At 47.8% G+C, this 21499-nt stretch overlaps 1 protein-coding gene across 1 annotated transcript in view; it reads left to right on the top strand.

The window, feature by feature from the left end:
* Positions 1–21499, top strand: part of TNFRSF25 (TNF receptor superfamily member 25) — a 106908-nt gene that overhangs the window by 55970 nt on the left and 29439 nt on the right. Inside the window, exon 3 of the mRNA XM_077458333.1 lies at positions 18255–18383. Coding sequence (XP_077314459.1) covers positions 18255–18383 — 129 coding nt within the window. The remainder of the gene's footprint in view (positions 1–18254; positions 18384–21499) is intronic.

The raw sequence follows: 21499 nt of genomic DNA, 5'->3' as shown, positions 1-21499 counted from the left end.
CAGCACTTGCCTGTAGCTCTGTAGGAAAGTTGGGACTGAAAATGTCCAACTTGTTTCTGAAGTTTCCTCAACTTCTCCCAGAGCAGGAAGGCCTTGGCTTGGAAAAGGCCTAATGAGTGCCAGTTCACACCAGATGCAGTTCTGTGCGCTTTTTTTCTGCATTAAAAATGCATGCACAGTGTTTTCCATGTAGTCCAATGGCTCTAGTTCACACCAGTGCAGTCGGTTCCAATCAGTTACTGGTGCAGAAAAAAAGCGCACGGAACTGCATCTGGTGAGAACCGGCCCTCTTTTTCAGGCCAAGGCCTTCCTGCTCTGTGAGAAGTTGAGGAAACCTCAGAAATAGGGATTAGCTCGGTGTTCGACTTGAACATCGGCAGTTCGTCTGTTCGGCGAATTCAGAACTTTGTGGACCATTCGCACCAAATTGGTGTGGTACAAACGGCCCACAATGCACTACACCATCGCAGTGCATTGCTGGCTCATGATTGGCCAAGCATGCACTGTGACCCCGCATGCTTGGCCAATCACAGCGCCGGCAGCGAGGAGAGCCATAATTGGCCACAGGCAGGATGCCTGTGGCCAATTATAGCTCAGGGGGTTTAGTATACGCCACACGCTATATAAAGCCACCAGCGCGGCGGCCTTGTGTAGTGTGTTCCGGCATGCAGGGAAAGAGCAAGATGGGCAAGGAGAGTGTTTTCTTTTCTCAGGCATCTGCAGGAGTTAGTGAGTGTTGTGTGCCTCCAGCACAGTATACACCTGTAGCTACACTTTATTGCTGGTGTTCTTTTCTCAGGCATCTGCAGGAGTTAGTGGGTGTTGTGCCTCCAGCACAGTATACACCTGTATCTACCCTTTATTGCTGGTGTTCTCTAATACAGCCATCTGCAGGAGTTAGTGGGTGTTGTGTGCCTCCAGCGCAGTATACACCTGTATCTACCCTTTATTGCTGGTGTTCTCTAATACAGCCATCTGCAGGAGTTAAAGTGGGTGTTGTGTGCCTCCAGCACAGTATACACCTGAAGATACCCCTTATTGCTGGTGTTGTCTGTTGCATATCTTGCATATTAGCCTTTAAAATTGGCACTTTTGATTTTGAACGTGCGAGTCCCATAGACTTTAATAGGGTTCTAAAGTTTGTACGAATTCTTGGTCCGTTCGAAAGTTCTGGTGGTGTGGTGCGAACCGAACCGGGGGGGGGGGGGGGGGTGGTGTTCGGCTCATCCCTACTCGCAAACAAGTTTGAGACAATTTCAGTCCCAACTTTCCTACAGAGCTTCATGTGCTGGAATTTATGGTATCTACCTTCGAAGCGGTTGCATTTGCTCAATTCCACTTCAGAACTTTGTTGAACCTTTTTTATAGCATGGAACAAATCCAGCCTTTCTTTCTCTGGACAAAGTGATTCAGTTACATCCTCAAAATTAAGACGTCTCTGTCATAGTCGCTTCTATCCTTGGCATTTTTCGAGGGCAGCTTTTTTTTTATTTATTTTTTATTGGTCTTATGTAATCTAATTTTCTGAGATACTGATATAGAGCTACCCTCATGAGGGCCGCTGGTAGAATCTGTACCCAACTGGTTTCTCCGACTCTACAAGTTCTCTGACACCTCTGACACTCTGGGTTCATTCCTTATTACCTGCTGATACCAGTAATAAGACACTTACACAGTACTGATGAAAGAATTCAGCTTTGTTTACTGTAGCAAGAATGGCATATAGTAGTGAGTAACATAAACTTGTACTAAAACTCATGTGACTATCTTACCTAAAGCAACAAATCACTAGTAATAGAGGCAATTGTACAGGCTAAGGATTTCTGTTAGCAAGGAGGAGGGTGGGCCGGGCCCACCCCCCACCCAGGTGGGTTTCAATAGCGAATGAATATTCGCTGTCATAACACTGATCCTCCTCCCGGTCAATCAGGAAGCGGGTCTGAAACCCCTCACCCGATTGGCTGAAAGGACAGGCGATCCTATTGGATGCCTAGGAGGAGGGGAGGAGATGCACAGCGGAAGCAAGGAGGAGGAGAAGACACAGAAGCCCGATTTCCCGATGCCTGCCACCTAGATGGGACAAGTGCTGGGGGACTGACTGTTATATCCTCTGTGTTGTGAGAGACACAAGACTCTGGTCTGGAACAACGGAAGTTTATTTCCAGTACTCAATGTACACTGCAACATGCATCTCAGGACAGTACATCTTATTAGGCTGCTTACATGTGTCCAAGATGGCTACTATACCCCTTGACCCTTGGCATCACTCCTGGGTGGAGCCAGCCTTAAAGTGGCAGTACATGTGAAACCCTTTAGGTATAACACCTTCCATCCATCCCTAAAAAAAAAATAAAAAAAAAAAAACAAAAAAAACAAAACAAAACGAGAAAAGGCACAAAACATTAACTAATAACTGTCCAATAACAGTCCTCCAAACACAGGAGATGCACAGGACTTTTCCTGCATCCAGATGTGAGAGCAAGATTCCAGGGACAGTTGCGGGGATACAATGTCATTGGATCACTTTCGGCGGCCCCGTCGAAAGTCTCGTAACCGGTCTTGAAGCTGAAACCGGTCAGGAGGACGACAGTGTCGTTGAGGGCGGGCACCCGTCGACTCGGGATCGGAGGAAACAGGGTCGACTGGAATGGGCACTGGCGGTGCCAAGAAGGGATCCCCCAGCTCAGTGGGTGAACCAACCTCCGGACCAGGGCTGGAGGGCTCTGTTGGAGCTGAGTTCAAAAGATCAGAGTCCCCCCAATCATCGGTTCCCATGCATCCTGATCCGCTGGGAGCAGTTCCTTGCAACACTGGTGGTTCAGCCGGTGTCAGGGATTCATGCAGTTGAAAACGAGGGCGCAGTTGGTCCGCATGCCTTCTGCAAATGGAACCATCTTCCAGGCAGACCCTATACATCTTGGGTCCCAAAGTCTCTGCAATGACAGCAGGAAGCCAACGGGTGTTGGAAGCCCCATAAGATCGGGCCCATACCTTTTGTTGGGCTGTGAATCGGGGGATCTCATGGTGTTTGACCATCTTGTCTTGGGACTGCAGTACATGTTCCTGGACTGTTTGTGGGCGGAGCATGTCCAAAACAGTCCATGGCTGCCGACCCAGAAGGAGTTCTGCTGGAGTTTTCCCGGTGGTTGCATGTGGTGTGTTTCTGTAAGCAGAAAGGAAGGAGTCCAGCTGCTGGGGTGACAGGGACTGCTGTTTACTTGTAGCCACTGTAGCTTTGAAATAGCGTTTAAAAGTCTGCACAAAGCGCTCTGCTTGACCATTTGTAGCTGGGTGGTAAGGTGCGGTCAACTTGTGCTTGATGTTGTGGGCAGTCAAACGCTGAAACTCCTGACTGGTGAATTGGGCACCGTTGTCTGTGACGATTTCTCTGGGGTATCCAAATGTAGCAGCGAGATGTAACAGTATGGAAACTGTTGCCTTAGTTGTTGGCTGAGTAACAGGAATTACCTCAGGCCACTTTGAATGGGCGTCCACTATGATCAAGAAGGTGTGTCCTCTGATCGGACCTGCAAAGTCCAAGTGTAGTCGAAACCAAGGAACCGTGGGCCAAGTCCAGGGCTGGACGCACCCTCGAGGAGGGTCTCTTGCAGTTTGTGCACATCCAGCACAAGCATTCACATATGTTGTGATATCCGAGTCTAAGTTTGGCCACCACACATAGCCTCGGGCCTTTTGTTTCATACGTGTGCCCCCGGGATGACCAGTATGTAGCAAGTCCAGAATGTGTCTCCGGAGGGTCTGTGGAATGATCACTCGGTCTCCCCATAAAACACAGTTACCAGCCACAGTTAATTCCATACGCCTACGGAAATAAGGTTCATAATCCTGTGTGACGGTTGCAGGCCAACCGGACCGTACCCAGGAGAGTATTGTTTTCAGAAAGGTATCCTTGGCTGTATGGGCTGCTATCTCCCCAGAAAACAAGAAGGACAGGCTGGTGTAACGACAACTCTTGACCGGTGGAGAGGAGTCCATTGACCTCCCTGTCAGTCGGGACATTGCGTCCGCATTAGCATTGGCATCATGACCGCGATACTGGATTTTATAACTGTACGCTCCCAAGAACAGGGCATAGCGTTGGAGGCGGGCCGCAGTAGTCTGAGAGATGCCTTTGTCAGGGCTAAAGATCTGAAGGAGTGGTTTATGGTCTGTCAGTATGGTGAATTCCCTACCATACAGGTAAAGATGAAACTTCTTAATTGCCCATATCAGCGCAAGAGCCTCTTTGTCAATGTGAGAGTAATTGCTTTCTGCTTTTGTCAAAGACCTGGAGGCAAATGCCACTGGTTTTTCTGACCCATCAGGTAAGATGTGAGACAGTACAGCCCCCAGACCATAGGGTGAGGCATCACAAGCCAAGGTCAGAGGCTTCTGGAGGTCATAGTGAACAAGCATGCGTGACCCCAACAGCTTCCGCTTAGAGACTTCAAAAGCGCGTTGGCATGCAGCCGACCAGTCCCATCTGGAGTGTTTCTCCAAAAGCTTGTTCAACGGAAACAAGGTGTGTGCCAGATCTGGCAGAAATTTGTGGTAATAGTTCAGCAAGCCAAGGTATGATCGCAGCTGCTGGACATTGGTTGGGGCAGGAGCTTTGACTAAGGCATCAACCTTGGCTTCTGTGGTGTGTATACCGTCTGCATCGACAAGGTGGCCACAAAACTCCAATTTCGGCACCATGAATTGGCATTTTGCTAAGTTCACTTTCAGACCCTGCTCTTGGAGTCTTTCCAACACAAGCTCCACGTTTTGCTTGTGTTCCTGGTCCGTCCGTCCCGTGATGAGCATGTCATCTAATAGGCACTGAGTGAAAGGAATGTCCGCCAAAATCTCATCCATCTTCCGTTGCCAAATGGCTGGGGCAGAGGCTACACCAAACACCATCCGATTGTACTCATACAGTCCCTTGTGGGTGTTGATGGTCAGAAACTTGCGGGAAGGAGGATGGACCTCAAACTGTAAATATGCTTGTTTGAGATCAAGCTTGGTGAACTTTTGACCCCCTGCAAGAGAGGCAAAAATGTCATCTACTCTGGGTAGAGGGTACTGGTCTATTTCCAGTTGGGAGTTCAGTGCCATGCGGAAATCGCCACAAATGCGCAAGTCCCCATTCGCTTTCTTCACTGGTACAACAGGCGATGCCCACTCGCTGTGCTCTACCTTTGAGATGACACCTTGTTCCTCCAGCCGACTTAGTTCTGCTTCCACTCCTGCTCGGAGTGCGAAAGGTACTGTGCGAGCTTTGAAGAACTTAGGCTGGGCGTTGGGTTTCAGCTTGAGTCTCACACAGTCATGCTTTATTTTCCCCAACTGGTCATCAAAGATCTTTGGGAACCGCTGCTTCAGGGACACCACCCATCCCTCATTATCCCCTAATGGAATTGTCACAGTGTTACAGGGATTTATGGCGATGTCTGGCATACCAAAGTGAGCAATCCAGTCTCTCCCAAAGAGAGGGGGTCCCCCATTCTCTAGTATATATAATGGCAGTCTCTTTGTCTGACCCTTGTACAATACCTGCACTTTTGCATAACCCAGTGGGTGGAGTATCTGCTTTGAGTATGTCTGCAGTTTGATTGGCGTTGGGCAGACAGTTGTTCGGGTCTGAAGTTGTCTCCATTGTTTCTGAGTGATAACTGAAACTGCTGCTCCTGTGTCTACATCCATCTTTAGTTTCTTTCCCTCAATGGTTACCTCTACAGTCATTGCAGAGGGTGCTGAATGCATATGATGTATGTCTAATCTGTGGAGCACTTCCTCATCCTCTGACTCAGATGGTGATGTATATCTTCCCACCATATAGGTCTTTGTCTTGGGGTTCAGAGGTTGTTTATCTCGCACCTTCTTGCTCCGGCAAACTCGTTTCAGATGTCCTGTTTTACCACAATTATGACAGGTCTGATCCTTAAACCTGCAGACTTTGTGATCATGGTCTGTATTCCCACAACGGTAGCAAGCTGACCCCCGGCTTGGTGGAGGTCTGTATTCCCCCAACGGTAGCAAGCTGACCCCCGGCTTGGTGGAGGTCTGTATTCCCACAATGGTAGCAAGCTAACCCCCGGCTTGGTGGAGGTCTGTATTCCCACAACGGTAGCAAGCTGACCCCCGGCTTGGTGGAGGTCTGTATTTCCAGTTTGTGACTGTGGGCTTGACTGCTGTTCTGAAAACTTCCTGTTTCACCTCTTCTCTTCTGCCCTGGGGGTTGAATTCCTCTGTATCTTTCACAGCCATTTCCATCATTGAAGCTATATCAATTGCCTTTGCAAGGGTAAGGTCTTTCTCTGTTAACAGTCTCTTTTGGCTAGAGTCACAATTCAGTCCCATGACAAACTTATCTCTCAGTGCAGTAGGTAGGTACTCCCCAAAAGAACAGGTAGAGGCTAGTCTGCGAAGGGCGAGCACATAAGCTTTAATTTCTTCACCCGGCTGCTGCTGCCTCTGATAAAAACGAAATCTTTCTGCAATCTCTAGTGGTTTAGGCTGGAAGTGACCCTCTAACAGTGTCAGGAGCTCTGCCAATGTCTTAGTTGCTGGTTTTACAGGGGAAAGGAGATCCCTGAGAGTGTCACATGTCTGAGCACCGACCACTGTCACAAATACTGCTACTTGCCTTTCACCTGGGATGCCATTTGCACTGAAATACTGTTCCAGTCTCTCCACCCAGGAACTCCAGGATGTCTGTTCTCCATCAAATTCACTTAATGTCCCGATCAATGACATTTTCCTGCTGGGATCTGTGATTGCTTTTATCCAGGTAACAATCCACAATGTCTTTGTCTCTCTCTCAGACTGATAGACAGGGCCGGCGCAACCACTAGGCGAAGTAGGCAGCCGCCTAGGGCGCACTACCACCTAGGGCGCAACCACGGCCTCTGTCCAGTGTTCTCTCGCCCCCCGTGGTGTGCCGCTGGCGCCACCAATCCCCCATGTTTCCCGCTGAGCGCTCACACGTGTTTATCTCACAGCGCCCCTCCGGGACTCCTTTGCTCCAGCCTGTCCCTCTGGAGCGGCGCTGTGTGTCTGTGTGAGTGCAGCGGAGGGGCGGGGCTCGGCGGAGGTGAGAGCATTGAGACGTCGGTCAGCTGACCTCCTGCCCGGCGGGGACATCGTGGAGGAGGGTGGACGGCGCTGGCCTGGTCCCGGCGGGGATATGATGGAGGCGGAGCGGGTGCATGGCGCTGGCGTGGCCCCGGCGGAGCGGGTGGACGGCGCTGGCGTGGACTCCTGAAAAATTCTGCGGAGGAGTCGGAGAGGCCCGGATGATGGTCCCTGAAGGCAGCATCAAAGAGCAGAGGTAAGGAGGAGCCGAGGAGGATGGATCATCCCCGATCTACATTGAGCTGTATGGAGGGGGTTTGTGTGTGAGTAATGCAGGAAGTAGGAGTCAGGTAGGTCAGTGCGATGTGTGTCAGTGCGATGTGTGTCAGTGCGATGTGTGTCAGTGCCAGTGTATGTGTAAGTGTATGTGTCATCCCAGTGTCAGGGTATGTGTATGTGTCAGTGTGATGGTCAGTGTATTCGTCAGTGTATGTGTCAGTGTGATGGTCAGTGTCAGGGTATGTGTCAGGGTATGTGTCAGGGTATGTGTCAGTGTATGTGTCAGTGTATGTGTCAGTGTATGTGTCAGTGTATGTGTCAGTGTATGTGTCAGTGTATGTGTCAGTGTATGTGTCAGTGTATGTGTCAGTGTATGTGTCAGTGTATGTGTCAGTGTATGTGTCAGTGTATGTGTCAGTGTATGCGTCAGTGTATGTGTCAGTGTGATGGTCAGTGTATGTGTCAGTGTATGTGTCAGTGTGATGGTCAGTGTATGTGTCAGTGTGATGGTTAGTGTATGCGTCAGTGTATGCGTCAGTGTATGCGTCAGTGTGATGGTCAGTGTATGTGTCAGTGTATGTGTCAGTGTATGTGTCAGTGTATGCGTCAGTGTGATGGTCAGTGTATGCGTCAGTGTGATGGTCAGTGTATGCGTCAGTGTGATGGTCAGTGTATGTGTCAGTGTATGTGTCAGTGTATGTGTCAGTGTATGTGTCAGTGTATGTGTCAGTGTATGTGTGATGGTCAGTGTATGCATCAGTGTGATGGTCAGTGTGATGTGTCAGTGTATGTGTCAGTGTATGTGTCAGTGTATGTGTCAGTGTATGTGTCAGTGTATGTGTCAGTGTATGTGTCAGTGTATGTGTCAGTGTATGTGTCAGTGTATGTGTCAGTGTATGTGTCAGTGTATGTGTCAGTGTATGTGTCAGTGTGATGGTCAGTATGATGGTCAGTATGATGGTCAGTGCCAGTGTATGTGTCATGTCAGGGTATGTGTCATGTCAGGGTATGTGTCATGTCAGGGTATGTGTCATGTCAGGGTATGTGTCATGTCAGGGTATGTGTCATGTCAGGGTATGTGTCAGTGTATGTGTCAGTGTATGCGTCAGTGTATGTGTCAGTGTGATGGTCAGTGTATGTGTCAGTGTGATGGTCAGTGTATGCGTCAGTATGATGGTCAGTGCCAGTGTATGTGTCATGTCAGGGTATGTGTCATGTCAGGGTATGTGTCAGTGTATGTCATGCCAGTGTACGTGTATGTGCCAGTGTGATGTGTCAGTGTGATGTGTCAGTGTATGTCATGCCAGTGTACGTGCCAGTGTCAGTGTGATGTGTCAGTGTGATGTGTCAGTGTGATGTGTCAGTGTGATGTGTCAGTGTGATGTGTCAGTGTGATGTGTTTTCAGGGTAGGTGTCAGGGTAGGTGTCAGGGTAGGTGTCAGGGTAGGTGTCAGGGTAGGTGTCAGGGTAGGTGTCAGTGTAGGTGTCAGTGTAGGTGTCAGTGTGATGGTCAGTGTAGGTGTCAGTGTGATGGTCAGTGTAGGTGTCAGTGTGATGGTCAGTGTAGGTGTCAGTGTGATGGTCAGTGTAGGTGTCAGCGTGATGGTCAGTGTAGGTGTCAGTGTGATGGTCAGTGTAATTGGCAGTGTAGGTGTCAGGTGGGTTAGTGTAGGTGCCAGGTAGGTCGGGGTAATTATCAGGTAGGTCAGTGTAGGGGTCAGCATGATGTGAGTAGTGCAGGAAGTAGGAGTCAGGTGGATTAGTTTGTGTCAAGGGGTCAGTGTAGGGGTCAGATAGGTCATGTGTAGCAAGGGCAGGGTAAGGTGGAGTCATGTGCGCAGCCGGGGGGGGGGGGGGGGGGCGGCAAAATTAGGTTTCGCCTAGGGTGTCAACGATCCTTGCACCAGCCCTGCTGATAGACACTTTGTAAATCCCACCCTCGTCGCCACTGTTATATCCTCTGTGTTGTGAGAGACACAAGACTCTGGTCTGGAACAATGGAAGTTTATTTCCAGTACTCAGTGTACACTGCAACATGCATCTCAGGACAGTACATCTTATTAGGCTCTTACATGTGTCCAAGATGGCTACCATACCCCTTGACCCTTGGCATCACTCCTGGGTGGAGCCAGCCTTAAAGTGGCAGTACATGTGAAACCCTTTAGGTATAACACTGACCAGCAGAGATAGAGGGCTGGGGGGGTGGGGGTGGTGCTGGTGGTGGTTGTTTGTCCCCCCCTCAAAAAAAACACCAGCCCCAATCCTCCTCTTCTTGGGCCCCCCAGCGGCACTCCTGGCTCCTACTCTTCTGCACCCACGGAGAGCTGCATTCCCTGGGGGAACTCATGTGGGCGCGCTCAAGTCCTGTTGCTGCGTCCATTGACACAGACAGCAGGACTCGGCCCCGGCTTCCGTGTCACTGGATTTGATTGACAGCAGCAGGAGCCCACGGCGGCTGGAGCTGCTGGGCATGCCCCTGTCGCTGGAATGATCAGATTCAGGTAAGTAAAAGGGGTGCTGCACTACGGAAGGTTTTTCACTTTAATGCATAGAATGCATTAAGGTGAAAAACTTCCAGGGTTTACAACCCCTTTTAGGAACTGTGAATGAGACAATCCTGCATGGTAGAGCAGAGCAATTTAGCTGGTATTATGTGGTTAGCCAAAAGAGGATGCGGACTCTTCCTGCGTAACTTAGGACACAAGTAATCACAGTGTATGTATGTTTGTTGGTATATAGTGATGGGCTTTGGCGTATTCGGATTGAACCTGCCAGGAAGCCATCACTGCACACTGTCAATCATAAGCAGTGAGGCATTTCCCCCCGCTTGTATCCGGTGGTACTACAGGTACCAGAGATGTGAGCAGACAATGCTGTCTGTATACAGTGTCTATGTGATTAAATGGGCAGGTGCCCGCTCACCGATACTATAATTGAAGTTGGTGGTGGTGACGAAGATGGTAATAGCTTTTTAGGACATCCCTCAGGGTCCTGGTTCAGAGGATGGCGTCTGACCCCCCCCGTCGCACCACGCCACGGCCCACCCAGATCTGATGTGTAGGTAGCATGGAAGGATCGGGAATGGCTTCCAAGCAGTTGCCAGATAGGGAGGGGATGCTGTCCACAGATGTCCCTCGGAATGCGTGCTTGATGACTCTTTTTGCACAGGCCACGACTCGGCCGCAGCACACACAGACACAGAGTTCCTTCTGGCAGATCCCAAGAGAGCGATCTAGGCCTAGACCAGCCTTTTTATATGCTCTCCCAGCAGTCTGGTCATTGTAGTTCAAGCAAGTCCTGCTAGAAGTAGAACCCCATCATTCTGAACTACACATCCCATGATGCTTTGCTCCGGTCAATGCTCTACCTTTAGGAAATGACAATGTGGAGTCCAGGCCAACACTAGGGGAAGACAACTCCATATCAACAGCACTGGCCACTGTCCTTGAATTGCAGGCAACAATAGCCGGCTCGTGGCTACACTGAATTTTGGGGTGTCACGAGCTGTAAGCCTTAATCATCAAAATTAAAATAAATGCCGCGTACACACGATCAAATTGTCCGGCGTACTTAGTCCGCCGGACCACATTTCACCGGACAATCCGATCATGTGTGGGCTTCAGCTGACTTTTTCAGGGTAAAGTCCGGCGGACTTGGGTTTCAGCGGACAATACGTTCGTCAGTATGCTAGTCAAGCTGACTAAGAATGACGCATGCTCAGAAGCAAGTACGAAAAGGAAGCTATTGGCTACTGGCTGTTGAACTTCCTTTTTCTAGTCCCGTCGTACGCGCTGTACGTCATCGCGCTAGCAAACGCCTGACTTTCCGTGCGTCCGTGTGTGGCCAAGTCCGTTCGGTAGAAAGTCCGCCAGACTATCCGCCGGATTGTATGTCGGACTAAGTACGCCGGACAAGTCGATCGTGTGTACGCGGCAAAAGAAATGCTTGAAATGTCTCACTCTGTGTGTATCTATATAAAATATGGGAGTTTCACTTTTTGCATTGAATTACTGAAATAAATGTACTTTTTGATATTCAAATTTTATGAGATGCTCCTGTATACTGTATATCTATGATACTAAACACTTTAGTGAAGACCCACGTGCAGCACAAGTATCTTCCTATGCAACATTGTGATGTTGTCTTTAAGAAAAGTAATCCTAAAGCAACTTTTTTTTATTACAATAAAAAAGTTTTTATACTTGTCTGCTTTCTGCAAAGTTATTGCACAGGGCGGTCACTTACCTTTTCTGGAATTCCCCACTGGCTCTTTCCGCTCCTCCTTCCCTTTTCCTTTGGTCTTCTGGCAAGGGATGGCCGAACGGTTCGCCCGGCGGTCGTTTCGCGGCAAATTTTGGCTGTTCGCGGTCCGCCCAATCAGTGGACTATTGCCACTGTTCGCCTGCCAGACTTCCGTGTTTACTGTGTAAAAGAACTTTGACCTATGATGACACATCCATCATGTGGTACAGGACAGCCAATTGAGACATTACAGCACATGGACACTTGGACATTCCCCCTAACTTTTATAAATACACCCGATCCGGCGGCCATTTTACATTCTTTCGTATGTCACTATAGGGAGAGGTTGCTGTGTGGAGCAGGGAGAGACTGCAGTGACCCAAATCGCTAGCTATTGGGTACACAAAAGTTCTTTTAAGGATGGCATAGGTGTTAGGTTTAGTTCAGGATATAGGTTTGAGGCACTGCTATTCAAGTGGGTGGTAGAGGTAGGGCAGGAGCAACAGGCTTGAGCGAAAGTGGGAAGTTGCAGAAGGTGCGTTCAATTACTTTAACCACTTGCCGACCGCCGCACGACGATGTACGTCGACAGAATGGCACGGGCAGGCATAAGGGCTTACATGTACATCCTTGCCTGCCCGCCGGTCGGGGGCCCGAGCGGGCCCCCGCCCGGTGCCTGCGGCGGTCGGTATTCGTTCGGGAGCGATCCCGGACGAGGGGACGGCCATTCATTCATGGCCACCCCCTCGCGATCGCTCCCGACGAATGAAAATGTCCCGTGACATCACTTCCTCTCCTGTAATGTAAACACAGGAGAGGAAGTGATGTATTCTCTCCTCCGTGTCGGTATTTTTCGTTCCGGCACCGAGGAGAGAGGTTCGGTGAGTTGCACCAACACACCACACATACAGTAGAACATGCCAGGCACACTCACACCCCCCCTTTACCCCCCGATCACCCCCCAATTACCCCTGCCCCCCCAGTCACAGTGACACCAATTGCGTTTTTTTTTTTTTTTTTTGCATTGGTGTCATTTGTGACTGTAATAACTGTTAGGGCAGTTAGGGTTAGCCCCCTTTAGTTCTAATGTACCCCCCTAACCCCCCCAATAAAGGTTTAACCCCGTGATCACCCCCCGTCGCCAGTGTCACTAAGGCTGGGTTCACATTGCAGCGGTTTATGAGAACGAATGTGATTCGCACCGCACTGCAGTGCAAATCACATCCGATCTCTGTGCGATTCGAGTTCAGCTATACAGATAGTATACAGATAGTATGGCTGAATTCGTGTCGCACCCGCCGCAAACTCGCACGGGACCCTTTTTTTGGTCCGCAGCAGAATCGGATCGCATGGGTGTTCACACCATGCGATCCAAGTTTGCAGATCGCACTGCGATATGCAAACTGATCTGGGGGTGTCATTAACATTTCACTGACACTCCCAGCAGTTCGCATAGGGCAGTGTGAACTGCCGCCGGGAGGCATGCGATGCGGGAACCCGCCGCGGATTCGTGGCGTTCCCGCATCGCTCCAGTGTGAACCCAGCCTAATAAGCGATCGTTTTTCTGATCGCTGTATTAGTGTCACAGGTGACGCTAGTTAGGCAGGTAGGTATTTAGGTTCGCCGCAGCTTTTTATAGCACCAGGGACCCCCATATACTACCGCATAAAGCCCCCTGATTGCCCCCTAATTAACCCTTTCACCAGTGATCACCATATAACTGTTACAGGTGACGCTGGTTGGTTAGTTATTTTTTTTATAGTTTCAGGGCACCCGCCATTTATTACCTAGTCTCACTAGTGTACCCCTAAATTTAGGGGTGTCTACTTTCCAAAATGGGGTCATTTGGGGGGGGTTTGTGCCATCTTGGCATTTTATGGCCTTCAAAACTGTAACGCCCTTAGAAAGCCTGAAGGCGGTGCTTGGTTTTCGGGGCCCCGTACGCGGCTAGGCTCCCAAAAAGTCCCACATATGTGGTATCCCCGTACTCAGGAGAAGCAGCAGAATTTATTTTGGGGTGTCATTTCACATATGCCCATGGCATGCGTGAGCAATATATCATTTAGTGACAACTTTGTGAAAAAAAAAAAAAAAAGTTTGTAATTTTCCCGCAACTTGTGGCAAAATATAAAATATTCCATGGACTCAACATGCCTCTCAGCAAATAGCTTGGGGTGTCTACTTTCTAAAATGGGGTCATTTGTGGGGGTTTTGTGCCATCTTGGCATTTTATGGCCTTCAAAACTGTAATAGGTAGTGAGGAGTGAAGTCAAAAATTTACGCCCTTAGAAAGCCTGAAGGCGGTTCTTGGTTTTCGGGGCCCCGTACGCGGCTAGGCTCCCAAAAAGTCCCACATATGTGGTATCCCCGTACTCAGGAGAAGCAGCAGAATTTATTTTGGGGTGTCATTTCACATATGCCCATAGCATGTGTGAGCAATATATCATTTAGTGACAACTTTGTGTAAAAAAAAAAAAAAAAAAAAAAATTTTTTTGTCATTATTCAATCGCTTGAGGCAAAAAAATAAAATATTCAATGGGCTCAACATGCCTCTTATCAATTTCCTTAGGGGGTCTACTTTCCAAAATGGGGTCATTTGGGGGGGTTTTGTACTGCCCTGCCATTTTGGCACCTCAAGAAATGAGATAGGCAGTCGTAAACTAAAAGCTGCGTAAATTCCAGAAAACGTACCTTAGTTTGTAGATGTGACAACTTTTGCGCAAACCAATAAATATACAATTATTGACTTTTTTTTTTACCAAAGACATGTGGCTGAATACATTTTGGCCTAAATGTATGACTAAAATTGAGTTTATTGGATTTTTCTAATAACAAAAAGTAGAAAATATCATTTTTTTTCAAAATTTGCGGTCTTTTTACGTTTATATCGCAAAAAATAAAAATCGCAGAGGCAATCAAATACCATCAAAAGAAAGCTCTATTTGTGGGAAGAAAAGGACGCAAATTTTGTTTGGGTACAACATTGCATGACCGCGCAATTACCAGTTAAAGCAGCGCAGTGCCAAATTGTAAAAAGACCTCTGGTCATTGACCAGCAAAATGGTCCGGTCTGAAAGTGGTTAAAGGACGCACCAGACTTGGTTGAGTGGCTCACTCAGCCTTACTCTTCTGCACCCTCCTCATCCTCTGGATCTGCACCCTCTTCACTCTCTGCTGTGTGCACCCCCAAAGACACTACCACCAACAACACCACCACATACCTTCCGCTTGAGTCACAGGAATTATTTTCTGATCTATATCAAGACATTTCTGATGCGCAGCCACTCTTGGTATTGGATCAGGAAGAGGAGGCAGCAACAACCGCTACTCAGCAGTCTGACGACAGTACCCAGATCAGCCCAAGGAGGAGGTTGGTCCCCGGTGTTGCTGCCTACTCCGAGATCTCTACTTATAGCGGTGGGGAAGGTGACGTTGATGATGACGTGTCTAGTGATGTCACGTGGGTGCCCACAAGAGAGGAAGAGGAGGGGAGTTCAGAGGGAGATATGGACCAGCAGATGGGGAGGAGAAGCAGGAATAACTTACATTGCACAGGAGGGACAAAGCAGACTGCAAATGTATCAGGAGCGAGTCATCGACCATGTACGGTCACATCTGGCGCTCCCAGGACACCGGCACATGGCTCCGCAGTGTGGACTTTTTTTTAACGTGTCCGCTGCTGACAATAGTGTTGCCATCTGCAATCTTTGCAGTGAACGCATTAGTCGCGGTAAGCCCAACACTCACCTAGGGACGACCGCCTTAAGAAGGCACATGAGCAGCCATCACCAAGCCGAGTGGGAGCAACGGAACACACAAAGCCACACTCCAGGCTCTCACCGTCCAGCCTCGTCTTCTACTTCTCCTTCTCCTCCTCTCTCCTCACAATTGTCCTCCACTCCACCTTCCATCACGCCAAGCTCACGTTTTTCTGCAAAAAGGCAGGCTTCCGTGGGCCTAATGTTCGAGCGTAAAAAAATGATGACGCCGGATAACCCTCTTGCCCAACGGTTGACGGCTGGCTTGTCAGAACTCATAGCCCGCCAACTACTGCCATATAAACTGGTGGACTCGGAGGCCTTTCGTAAATTGCTGTATGAATGAGGTGTATGTATGAATGCTGTATGTCACGCTGCTGATGTCAGTGCTCTCTATCACGGTGCTGGTGTCATTGCTGTATGTCATGGTGCTGGTGTCAGATCACTCTATCACGGTGCAAGTGTCATTGCTGTATGTCAGGCTGCTGATGTCAGTATTCTCTATCACGGTGCTGGTGTCAGATCACTCTATCACGGTGCAGGTGTCAGTGCTGTATATCACGGTGCTGGTGTTAGTGCTGTATGTCACGCTGCTGATGTCAGTGCTCTCTATCACGGTGCTGGTGTCAGATGACTCTATCACGGTGCAGGTGTCATTGCTGTATGTCACGCTGCTGGTGATCATCTCCTGCACCTTCTTTGCCTACCCTGACCTTCCCTCTCCTCCATTGCCTTCATGCGCTCCACAGTCCTGAATTGTCACAACAATTTCACATATAAAAAAAGAATCCTTGTAGTTGTTGATCCCAGATTCACCTCATACATGTGTTATGTCATTGGCCATGTGGTGGGACTATGTTTGCACAGCTAGTAATTATTTTGTGGCTGCAAATTTGACCTGTAGGTTTGCAAAGTTCACCTCCCATTGAAGTCAATGGGGCCCGCCGTAAACGTTACAGTTCGCGAGCTATCAGCCGTGTTCGCGGTCTGCGTTCACGAAACGTCCCGTCGGAAGTTCGTCCATCGCTACTTCTGGCTGGTCACATATCGTCCTCTATTCTTATGTCTCTGTGCCCTGCAGTGCTGGTGGCCACCTTTTAATGAGCATCTCTGACAACTCTGCAGTATTATACCTTTTAAATTATTACTAAACCCACAATAGTGAAATCAGTCTGTGTATGCAGTAAAGCATGCCTGTTATACTCACTGTGGAACCTAAGAGGGTTAATCATCTGCATTGTGATCCCGTCTTCTCCCATCCTCCCCTTCTTCCATAATCCCCAGTCTGCTGATGGAACAGAACTTTGGGGGCACTCTGCACATGCTCAGTTTGGTGTGTATTCAGGGGTGGACTGACCATTCGAGCCTCGGGCCACTAGGGGGCCCAATCAGGGTTGCCAGCCTCAGTAAAACCAGGGACAGTATGTATTTTTATATCTGTCTCTGAAATGTCCCTTACTGACATCCTTTTGGTGTAGAAATCCAGAGATTATAGCTGCCCCGCCTCTCCAGTACCTTTTCAGCCTCATGTCTGTGTATACTGTGTGATTGTATACTGTGTGGCCCCATAATCTCTGATTGCCTGGGGGTCCTATAATCTCCTATTTCCTGGGGGCCCCTGTGTGTATTGCTAGAGAGTTGTTGTTTTATTTTTTGGGAGGGTGCATGTGATCAGCACAGGACCAATCGACACTGTCCAGACTGGGGCTTAGCGGTCATGCAGCCTGATAGGACTGTCAGAGGAGAATGAAAACTCCTCCTACAAGCTTTAACCAGTGCTTGGCTGGACACTGATAGAAGTCACAAGACTGCTATATACTACTGATGAGGAAAGGTATTTAGCAGTTTATATTTACTAAAATATTTGCATTTCCATGTTCTGTGTACTGTAGGAGACCAGATATAATAAATGCAGGCTCTTGGGTTTAGTAAGTAACACTTTAAAGCGGAAGTAAACCCATCCATTAACCGTTCCAAAAAAAAATGTACATTTCCGGCACGTAACACTCCCATTGGTTGTGCTCTCAACCAAACTGTCAAACCATCCAATGGCTGGGGTCATAACTGGTCACATGTGCGGCATCATGGCAGTTGTAGATTAAACAAAGGCCAAGATGGCAGCTTCCTTGACTGAAGACGATAGGAGGGGTTTACTTCTTCCACTTTAAGCCAAGACCAACATGGTGGAATTTCAAATATGGAGTTCTACTCTAACCACTTAATAACCACAAAGGATTTGCAATTTACAATATGCTGTGTCCATGTCATGATGTTTTATGGAGAACGTGGTCTACCAACCACAGTATGGTCCTTGTGCTAGTTGTGGAACATCGTAATGATCCAATGTATTGGAAATGGTCCATGAAGTACAACCTACATGGTTATTTCATGGCACCCTTGGGTGGTACGTCAAAGCGCCCCCAGAGGTACCTACCCTAGGTTGAGAACTACTGCTTTAGAGGAATTTCAATTCTTGTTTAGGGTTTTGTTGCATCTGATGAGCTACATGACCTCCTAAACACGGAGTGTGACCGCACTTTTATCAATCTCTATATATAATATCCTTCAGATTTACTTGCAAATATGTGGTGTGAGGCCCCCCCCCCCCCCCCCCCCGAACAATCCCATTTATTCCAATCCAACAACCCAATCTAATGACCGCTATAAAATGATATTGCAATGTGAGCCCAACCCATATTTCACACCTGCACACTTGCCTGGTGGGGGGGGGGGGGTGGGGGGGCGACCAGGGCTAAGTCATGTATTGGGAAATGGGGGGGGGGGAATGAAATGTAGAAAAGACAACTCTGAACTGAGCATGTTGGGATCCTCGGGTCATATAGTAATGAATTGTTTTTAGAACAAATTTGCAGTGAGTATCCACTGAAAAAAGAATCACCATTTTCCTTTTATTTTAGGGCAATATGTTCAAAAGTCGTGTAATAGTTCCGGGGAGCGTCCTGCATGCGCAGTCTGTGAGGAAAATACATATCTTAAAATGCCCAACTACAAACTAAATTGCCTAAGATGCAAAATCTGTGACCATGGTAAGTAATGGAAATGTCATTTTTAAAAATAAGTAGTTTGTGTGTATATATACAGTGTACGCTATATACATGTGTGTGCATGTATGTGTATATACAGTTTTATGTGTGTGTGTGTGTATATATATATATATATATATATATATATATATATATATATATATATATATATATATATATATATACACAAATATCTATCTCTATCATCTCCATCGTCTCTATCTTTATCATCTCTATATCTTTATTGTCTCTATCATCTCTTTCTCTATCTCTATCTCTATCATCTCTATCTCCATCATCTCTCTCTATCATCTCTATCTCTATATCCATCATCTCTATCATCTCTATCTCCTATCTCCACCATCGCTATCATCTATCATCTCTATCGCCTCTATCTCTATCGCCTCTATCTCTATCGCCTCTATCTCCTCTATCGCCTCTATCTCCTCTATCTCTATCATCTCTATCTCCATCATCTCTCTCTATCATCTCTATCTCTATCATCTCTATCGCCTCCATCTCTATCGCCTCCATCTCTATAATCTCCATCATCTCTATCTCCATCATCTCTATCTCCATCATCTCTATCTCCATCATCTCTATCTCCATCATCTCTATCTCCATCATCTCTATCTCCATCATCTCTATCTCTATCATCTCTATCTCTATCACCTCTATCTCTATTATGGAGAAGGAGGAGAACAAGGGTCGGGACTTTATATGAAGTAAAAGGTAGCTGTAGAGTTGGTTGGTGAATATCTATCTCTATCTCTATCATCTCTATCTCCATCATCTCTATCATCTTTATCATCTCTACCATCTCTATCTTTATTATCTCTATTCTCTATCATCTCTATCTATCTCTGTCTCTATCTATCTCTGTCTCTATCTATCTCTGTCTCTATCCATCTCTGTCTCTATCATCTCTGTCTCTATCATCTTCTATCTCTATCATCTTCTATCTCTATCATCTCTATCAGCTCTATCTCTATCTCTTGGTGCGGTAATAAACTTGAGCACAGCAAGAGTGACTATTTGTATAATATATATATATATTTATATTAGTCAAAAGTCTTAGTCCGGAGGGTTGAATATTGAGTTGGCCCTTTGCAGCTATAACAGCTTCACCTCTTCTGGGAAGGCCGTCCACAAGGTTTAGGAGGGTGTCTATGGGAATGTTTGACTGTTCTTCCAGAAGAGCATTTGCGAGGTCAGGCACTGATGTTGGGCGAGAAGGCCTGGCTCACAGTCTCCTCTCTAATTCATCCCAAAGGTGTTCGGGTTGAGGTCAGGACTCTGTGCAGGCCAGTCAAGTTCCTCCACCCCAAACCTACTCATCCATGTCTTTATGGACCTTGCTTTGTGCACTGGTCCAAATCATTTGGTGGAGGGGGGACTATGGTGTCGGGGGGAGGGGGGGATTATGATGTGGGGTTGGGCTCAGCCCCTTAGTTTCAGGGAAAGTAACTCTTAAGGCGTCAGCATACCAAGACATTTTGGACAATTTCGTGCTCCCAACTGAACAGTTTGGGGACGGCCCCTTCCTGTTCCAACATGACTGCCCACCAGTGTACAAAGCAAAATGGTCAAACGTTCCCATAGACACCCTCCTAAACCTTGTGGACGGCCTTCGCAGAAGAGGTGAAGCTGTTATGTGTGTGAGTATATATACAGTAGATGTATATATAATACATACATACATTATTATACAAGATTTATATAGCGCCAACAGTTTGCGCAGCGCTTTACAACAGGAGCGCAGACAGTACAATACAAATCAATACAGGAGGAATCAGAGAGCCCTGCTTACAATCATTGTGGGATCCCCCCCCAAAAAAAAAAAATATATGTCTTTTACTTTTGTTTGCTTTCAGAAAAAAAAATTAATTGTCAAGGCCTTCAGAGAATTACCATTTTCATAATGTGTTTATCAGGCTAAAGCCTCATGCACACGGACGTTTTTACAGCCGCTTTTTTGAGCGTTTTTTGCAGCTTAAAAAGGCCTGTCCATGTTAGTCTATGGCTTCATGCCCATCTAGGCTTTTTTGAGCTGCAAATGGCATAGGCGTTTTTTAAGCTGTAAAAAAAACCCAGGACCAGTGCATTCCGTGGCGCGGAGCTAGAGCTGTAAAAACGTGAATCGCGGGAAAGCGCGCATAAACGCACAACATATTTTCTTTGTTTTCTGAGTGCTATAGCCAAGAGATGTGTTTCTTTAAAAAACGCTACTTAACGCTAACGCTAAAAAAACGCACAAAAACGGCAATGCAAAACGTGGTAAAAATCAAGTTTTTAACGCCGATTTTTCCAGGCGTCGGAGCTAGCTTTGCAGCCAGTTTTTTAAAACGTCCGTGTGCATGAGCACTTATGGTTGTCCGGGCAAAGAGAGAGTTTATGATCGGGTTTATCGTGGATTTCGATTATTTAGACCTAAATCCCAACTCCAATCAAGATAAACCGTTTTTTTTTTCTGAGAGATGATACCTCTCTTCCCCAGGGGCAGACTGACAACTCATGGGGCCCCCGGGCAATAGGAGATTATGGGGCCCCCGGGCAATCAGAGATTATGGGGCCCCCGGGCAATCAGAGATTATGGGGCCCCCGGGCAATCAGAGATTATGGGGCCACACAGTGTACACTCACACACACTCTCACACACACTCTCACACAGGGCTGGTACAAGGATTTTTGACACCCTAGGCGAAACCTAATTTTGCCGCCCCCATTGGCTCCACCCCTCACTCCACCCCCTTTGCCGTGCTCATGTGACAGGAGGTGGTGCTTTACAGGAAGCATCGGCTCTGCTTCCTCTAGCGCTGGCTCCAGTGCTGCACTGCACCTCCAATTACACTATCGGTTAGATGAAGCAACTGCCTGAGACTGAGTTAGTTACAAGCTGCAGCCTGCAGACACGGAGGGAAACCAGTGGTCGGGCGCCCCTAGGAAGCAGTGCACCCTAGGCGGCTGCCTAGTTTGCCTAGTGGTAGCACCGACCCTGCTCTCACACACACTCTCACACACACTCTCACACACACAGTATACAATCACACAGTACACACACACGTTTCTATTGGCTGAGAAGGTACTGGAGAGGTGGGGCAGCTATAATCTCTGGATTT

This window comes from Lithobates pipiens, unplaced genomic scaffold (assembly GCF_037356315.1).
Source record: "Lithobates pipiens isolate NorthernLeopardFrog02 unplaced genomic scaffold, aLitPip1_a1.2 Scaffold_27, whole genome shotgun sequence".
Lineage (NCBI taxonomy): Eukaryota > Metazoa > Chordata > Amphibia > Anura > Ranidae > Lithobates > Lithobates pipiens.
The sequence above is the reverse complement of the archived record's forward strand: the minus strand, read 5'-3'. Positions and strand labels throughout refer to the sequence as shown.